Here is a 7749-nt window from a genome sequence, read left to right as displayed (position 1 = left end):
TCCAGTCATGTCTTGGAGTGGCTGAACTTTGTTTGCATCTGATGTTTGGCGTGTGCCTTGTGGTCTTTTAATACTGCTACATGGTGTTGAAATATGAATATTAAAGTTTGAATCTTGGAGGCCTTGTGTTGTGGCCTGGTTTGGTCTTCCCTTGTACATACTGGTATCAACACTGTCAAACGATACCCAGCTGTAGCCAGTACAATGACTTTTGTGTGATGGGAAGCAAAGTACGGCTAAGTAATAAAGTTATAGTTCTCCTGCCTTCTCGTTATATCGAAGTTTTATTTTAAGTGTTCTGCATAGTGAGCCTCACTAATTTCTGTTCTCTCTTGATGGATGAACCTTCTGTTTCATTGCTGCCGTTTTTCTCCATGTGGTTTTGTTTGGACTTTTGATGAGGTTTACTTGAGTTTTTGTTGTTTTGCTGAACCTGGTGGGTTGTTTTAAAAGGATGCACAATGTGGATTTGTAAATGTCTATTAGTTAAGCTGAGTGCATATCTGTGTGCTGCATGTGACTATGAGGTCTATTTTTCACACAATAACCAGACCATGTTTTGGTCGGACATGTTGGCCTGTCAAACGCGTCATTGAGACTAAAAGCAGCATAGTGTTTTCAGCTGTAATGCTGAAATAAATCTGCGGAGAGGCCCCCTGTCCCTCTGTCTTTATTCAGTGTTATCTATAATGATTTTATGGCACTTTATCAGTTGAAGCCACATGATGCTTTAGGTCAGGGGACAAGCAACACTGCCACGTTGGACCAGAGTCTTTCCAACATGTCTGATCTTTTTATTAAGTTGTACCATTTGTCATGTAGAGAATCTCATTCATTAGTCAGAACACTCTTAGCCTGTAATGATAGTCAGTATAAAATATGGTCTGCAGAAAATGCAATGTAAAAATAGAGCTTGAGATTTATTAATTCATCTTCACATTGTGTGGCAAAACATTGCCTGTTTTTGTAAGGCAGTACAGGTTACAAGGCACAATTTATTCCATCAGTTAAACCACAACAAGTACTAACAAAAAATATAATATATTTTTAAAAACCAATACAACATATTATTGGGGAAACTTCCTCAGTGTGTCTGCCTGTGACTTTTACAAAGTGGCACCACCGACTGCACTGTATGTACCAAGATTTCTTAGTGTACATTTTAACATGTTAAATTTTACTGCTGTGAATATGCATTTTCCAGTACAGAAAACAAACCACATATGTTTTAGTTATGTCATAGAATATTTAAAAAGCTGGACTCATTCAAGGGATTTCCTTTACTGTTCGTATAATTACATTTCTTTTAGAGTTCCTACTGAAAGTTGACACCATTTTATCACTACTGAACATAAAATAAAATACTGTGCAACACTAAATATGTGACAATGTAAGGCCTGTTGTAACATTCATAAAATACTGACATGATCAGCATGTCTAACATAAGCCTTTCTGCACACACCAAAGCCACGCTCAAAGAAGTGATGTTGCCCAATAATGAACTGTATATACAACAATGTATTTCTACGTGTCGATCTTAAAGAACAACAGCACGACTGGATAGTTTTGATGCTTATACTTGTGTCTGGCCTTTGCTCAGCTGAAACTGCAGCTGCATGTGTGAACAAGTAGATCCCTGAAGTAAAACAGCAATCTGCAAGGAACATAATTGCAATTACATTCTACATACACTACGTAGCTACTTTATTGTTTCAGTCAAGTTAACAGCTTCAATGCTGATTGAGTATAAACTTACAAATAAAGACCCTGGTTTAACACAATTTAAAAAAACAAAAACAAAAACTGAAGGAATAATGTTTTAGAGGACTGTTAGATGGCCTCTTGCTTGGTAATAGTAGGCTGAGGGATGGAGGTTGGCTGCTTGGGCACAGTGGCTATGACCCCCGGAGCCATTTTATAATGTTCTGAGCTGGAGGCAGTGGGTGGAGAAGGGATTGGCGTTTCAGGAGTGGCTGAAAAGTAGAACACAACAGAACAGGAGCGAGTCAGAGGGATAAACTGCAGCATAAGCAGGTGTGTATATTTACCATTCCGTGGTATAACATGTCTCGGGGCAACACAGTTTTCAGAAAGGAAATAAGCACTTTTGTGAAATTTCTCAGAGCATTAAACATGTTAAGAAAGAATAACAGAAGTTCTCTTTGACAAAATAAGCCAGATTAGTTTCCATGAAGAATTTAGAGGATTATTGTGCCAGGCCTGTTTGTCCTTCCAGCTACCTGACTGGGCTGCACATGGAGCTGGATGGGGGAGATTGGACAGTGTTGATTTAAAATATCCTTGATTTCATTTCACTTAGTCTAATGCTTCTCGTGGCACTGATCAAACCTAAATGGTCAAAAACCTTCCAGTTCTCCTACTGTATATGGCAATGAAAAAAATGTGAAGACACAGGATATTAGTAGCTCCAACAACAGTTGTTCTACACATTTTGTACTGGTGTGTTCTGAACTTACAGATTTGACCATTATGGATCGGCGTTGGCATGTTGCTGGCCACTATAACATTGCTGCTGAGGTGCTCCTGAACCAGGTGAGGGTGCAGAGAGTGAGGTGCATGTGGGGCCTCATTGGCAGAACCTGTGAAACAAAACAAATCTTCCTAAGTCTTCTTTCACTACAGCATATCTGACTGAAGCGGTCCTCCCTCACAACTTTGTTTTTCTGTATATTGACCCAGAGTTCAGAAATCATGTTCCACCAAGGTCGGCTGCACATGATCCGTAAGAGCTCACCTCCAAGAAGCATTTCCTGTAGCAGGTTGTCGATCTTGGCCATGCCAAAGAGTTTGACAAACTGGATCTGTTCGATCATTTGCCAGGTGATGCTCTGTAGCGTGGGCAGCAGCAGGAGCAGCTCTCCGAAGCGGCCCCTGGAGTCGTACTGCCTGTCGTTGATGTAGTCCTCCAGGCTGACTTGGACCTGGTATCGCATCCGTTTGATCTTTCCAGGGTCACTCAGACCTTTAGCATCTTTGTGCAAATAAAAGACGGGGTGTTTACAGAGAGAAGTGCGTGGTTGAGTTGTTGCTCTGCATACAGTGTCTAGAAATAGTGTTGGTTTTACAAGTAGCTAACACAATCCAAAGGCTCAGTCAGGAGTCATACCTGGATCAAAGAAAACTATGGCTTTCAAGCAGGCATATTCATTGTCGTCTATCTGAAGCTCCTGGAAGGGAAGCACCAGCTCATCCAGGATTCTCACTGCTACCCTGCCCACCTCCAACTCCGGGCAGTTCCTGGGAATTATGTAGTCATTTCCTGCAGGAGAATCACATTAAGGGGTGAGATGTAAAACGCTACATTAGAATGTAGCCCAGAATGGGGAAAATACTTATTTTTAGTAGAAGTGGGCGATTCAGTTTTACCTAATAAGAGGATGTCCTTGTATAGCATGGATCTCTTTGCTGCGCCGAGCAACAGGTGTTCTCCAGCGTGAGCTCGCAGCAGTGCCACCTGAAATACAGTCAATTCATTTTCTTATAATCTGTGTGTGATGAAATCCTCTTCATGCTTCAGTATTTTGGTATTTTATTACTTTCACTCTGTCATCTGTGTGGACAGGAGACAGAGAGAGAAACTCTGGCAGAAGACACTGGCTCCCTCTCTGGTATGACATCAGCAAATCAGTTACCGAGGCCTGGTGATCACACTGTTAATGATTCTGTGCTTCCCTTTTTTTTCCTGAGAGAGCCTACAACTTTAAAACCAGCTCATCATATTCTAACTCAGGATTAAAATACATTAACCACCCTAGAGGAAGAATTTGAGGCTGTGAGAGATGGACAAAAACACCCTCTTAGTCCTGAGACATTATGTTTTTGCATTGATCAGAATCAGGTTTATTGACCAAGTGTGTGCACACATTACAAGGAATCTGACTCTGGTTTTTCATTGCTCTCAACAGATTTAAAGCTAATAAGAACAACAATAAAACTGAACAAACGTAAACCTAACATTGAGCCATTATCCACATTTATCTCTCCTCTAATAAATTTACCGACTCCACCCATCACCCAGCGGACCACACTTTGGTTTTGAGCAGACTGGTTGATGAATGACCAGAGTGTCTATACTACTATGTACACTGTGTCTGTGTATGAGTCTCACCTGGTCATCCAGGGGCAGGTCACAGAAAGCTGGGATGTACTTGGCCCACTCCACCAAGACCAGCAGCTGCTGTTTCATGGACTCACACACGTCTGTGATGGTGGCGATCTTTTTGGTCCTTATGTCGCCATTCAGTATAGGAGCAGGGGATGTGATCTAGACAAGGCAGAGCAAAAGTGAAGTCATTTGATCCCTTGTTACAGGTGAGTTACAGTCAGATGTGATTCCTGAAGATGACTTCGTCGCTCCTACCTGTCTTGACAGAACATCTGCCTGGATGAGTGCATTGATGGATGGTAAACTGCTGTCTTCATAACTGGACCTCCTGGTGCTGATTCGGTCTCTTTCATTCTGCACAGCTAAAAACACATACAGATGTAATGTATCATCACTGCTGTACATATAAGTTGGTACTTGGGAAAGGAAAAAAAAAATCCATGCAACCAAGTAAATTGAAAGCCCAGGAAAACAATAAAAAAGGTTTAATTTTCTCAAGAACACAGGGTCATTTAGAGGAAAAATAAGTCTCCCCGGGTTGTCGTGTTTATCAGTATATGGCTCTTATTGCTCAGAAGTATTTGCTCAGCATAAGCTGGTTAGAAACTTCGGCGCTCCACGGAGTGAACATTAACAAAGTGCTTCTCCCGTGGGTATTGCAACACACCCAGACGAGTCATGTCGATTCAGTGGGGAGACAGCTCTGGCACTGATTTGCTGATTAAATGGGAGGTTGAGGTTTTCAAAAGAATCTGTTGTTTTATAAAAAACATAAAGATTGAGGTTATAGATTCCATTTGCTTTAAAGAGATAGAAGTGGCTCCTACCTTCTTTCTTCATGCCAGCCCTGAAGCATTTCTTCAGCCTGCAGTATCTGCATTGATTTCGCTTGTCTTTGTCCACAATGCATTGTCTGTTGAACCTGGAAAATGAGCAGAATGGGTTTGTTTGTGCTGCCTCAGGGTCAAAAAAGAGGCTTTAATGAACAAAGCAATCAGAGCTGCAACAAATGGTCGATTTAAACCCACAGTGTGCGATTTCTGCCATTATGGGGTCCCTCAATAAAAAGAAAGCAAAATATTGTGTGTTTTCATTGATTAACAGCCACCATTTCTGATGAAAATCCTTCTGATGTGACTTGGGTAGAAATATTTGCAGACAGGGTGATGTTTCAATGTTTTATTAACGTTATGTTTAGTTGTGTAAGCTGGCTTTGTGTAAAATTACACATTTCTCTGGTTTTGAACATTGCTGGACGGAGGTCAAGTCATTTTTAACAATTTCATGTGGAAATGTTATGTATAATATCTTAATCATTTTTAAAGCAACATTGCCAAGTACTTGCTGTTTCCAGGTTCACATGAGATTTTGAAGCTTTTCTTCAAAGTAAACTGAATATCATTGAATTCTGGACTGCTGGTCAGACAAAACATGCAGTTTGAAGATGTCACATTGAACAATAAAAATTGATTAATAAGTAAAATAAATTAGTTGTATCCCTAGAAGCAATTAAGGAATTAATCCTTTTTGCAGTATTTATTCCTGTTTTACTGAGAAATACAGTACAAGTTTATGTTTTGCTTTTTCAGAGGATGGTTGGCATAGTTGGGTCTTTAGTGGCAGGACCAGGTGTGCAATGCTTTGCTCCACTGGCACATAAACAGGTGAAAAAAAGCTGGATTATTTCACCACCTACAGCCATAGACCTGTCCTCACCTGCATGAGTACATGTGGTTTTTGCGGACGCTGCGTCTGAAGAAGCCCTTGCAGCCGTCGCAGCTGGAGGCTCCATAGTGTTTGCCAGTGGCTCTGTCTCCACATATGGCACACAGGCTGCCCGTCCCCAGGTGGCCGGTGGCGTTCATGTTGGCGCTGTCAGCCGGCGAGGAGTCTGACAACAGGAGAGAGAGAAAGCAAGAGTCTCATCAGGTCAGCACGGACTGACTTTTATACCAACGGGATGACCAGAAGAAGAGTGGGATTTGAGCTTAATTATATTGCAGTCAGTGATCATCGAGATATTTGAGCAGAGTCCAGAGGCTGTTAATTAGTTTGTCCTAAACTGATTTGATCTGAGAGGGCGAGAGAGCCTTCATGAGAACCTGTATGGGTGCCTGAGTAGCTCACACAGAGTCAAAAGAGCATAACTGATGTCATCTTGATTACCTCTGAAAAGGCAATCACTGGAGACAGTTTTTAGTCACCCATACAGTCACCAGACCTGGTCAATCAATCAGGCTGCATGTCATGACACATGCTTACATACATTAAACATAGCAGGCTGACTCAACGGACGTTGTTATGCATTTATATAAAAGAGTAGGAACATGAAAGTGATGGAAAAGTTGAGTAACGTTCCCTGTGAGCCTTCCTCTGTTTTACAGTCTCATTGGAAATTTTAGAATCGGGATCACGGCCACACGTCATGGGAGACTGCACATATAAATGACTTGGTGTCACTGTGAGCTCTTCTTAAAAAAACATGGAACCCCTTCTCTTCACTTGAAACTCTGTGGGAACAGACGGGTTGAAACAGGAGATTGTGATATTCACACTACTGCTTCATCAGAGGATGAATATCAATCCACTGTAGTCAATCTGACACCACATCAGTCTGCAAGCTCAAACAGGTTCAAATTGCTTCGACCAACTGACCTGAGCGCGTTGAGAACAGAGCGGAGACTTGTAAATCAAAATCTCTTAATGTTTTACTATCGCACGCGGAGGTGATAAAGGGGGACCACTGTACAGGATCGTCCCTCTGCGAGCAGCAGCAGATGGACAAATGACCCCTGTTTATCACTTCATGCCAGAAACCGCTCTGTCCTCTCCTGGCCAAAGTTTTAAATCAGTAAAAGTTTCAAAGTTCAGCACCAGAGTTGCATATATGTGACTCACCTGTGCCCAAGGGGAGCACTTGCATGTTTTCGAACTCCAGCGTGGTATAGGCTGGGTCCAGAGCCTCGCTGTAGTCTGCCATGTCCATGTCTGCCAGTGCTTTGGACAAACAAATTCTCAACTACCTGACAGTGGGGCAGAAAGACTTGTCCAAGAAGCTAATGTGACCCCCCACCCCCCTCCTCCACCACCACCTCCTCCTCCTTCCCTTCTCACACCTCCACTAACCCCCTCCACCCCCCACCCCCCCTCAGCCTGTAGCTCCACCCAGTAACAAGGTAGAGGCCTGGCCCAGTTGAGTGTGATGGGGACCTCCTGGTGCCAGATAGGAAAATAGGAAACCAGTGACTGACAGCAGATCTGTTGCTCCTCCTTTCCTCGTGCTGCTGAGCACAGGAGAGGTGGAGTCTCTCTGTGGTTGATGGTTAACTAGCTGCTTCAATGGCGAATCACAGGGATGTTTTTTTTTTTTTTTTTTTTAGAGGAGATAGCACAACTTTGATAGCTGCCATCTCCTCTTGGTTCTCTGTCAGTAATGGATTAACAATTCCTCCACAAGAGCTGTATGAGGTCAATCCTTTGCCAAATCACTGCTCCACCACTTTAAACCGGTTCATTTTATAGCACGCCATTTTCACATCCACGCCAACTACAGATGCCACATTACATTAAATGAAGGTGCTGCTGAGATTTGTGTGTCTGCAGGGTGGAAATGCTTTTAGAGA

General features: G+C 42.4%; 1 protein-coding gene across 1 annotated transcript; it reads right to left on the bottom strand.

Moving 5' to 3' along the window:
* Positions 1 to 901: 901 nt before the first annotated feature.
* Positions 902 to 7203, bottom strand: hnf4a (hepatocyte nuclear factor 4, alpha). The gene is made up of 10 exons (XM_046397159.1): positions 7025 to 7203; positions 5843 to 6017; positions 4954 to 5048; positions 4382 to 4488; positions 4130 to 4285; positions 3388 to 3475; positions 3128 to 3280; positions 2756 to 2992; positions 2478 to 2600; positions 902 to 1973 (listed from the first exon to the last, which is right to left on the bottom strand). The coding sequence occupies exons 1-10, from the start codon at positions 7110 to 7112 to the stop codon at positions 1831 to 1833; spliced, it is 1365 nt and encodes a 454-aa protein (XP_046253115.1). The 5' UTR covers positions 7113 to 7203; the 3' UTR covers positions 902 to 1830.
* Positions 7204 to 7749: the final 546 nt, after the last annotated feature.

Source organism: Scatophagus argus, chromosome 8 (genome assembly GCF_020382885.2).
Source record: "Scatophagus argus isolate fScaArg1 chromosome 8, fScaArg1.pri, whole genome shotgun sequence".
Classification (NCBI taxonomy): Eukaryota; Metazoa; Chordata; class Actinopteri; family Scatophagidae; genus Scatophagus; species Scatophagus argus.
Note: the sequence above shows the minus strand (reverse complement) of the source record. Positions and strands in the feature narration are given on the sequence as shown.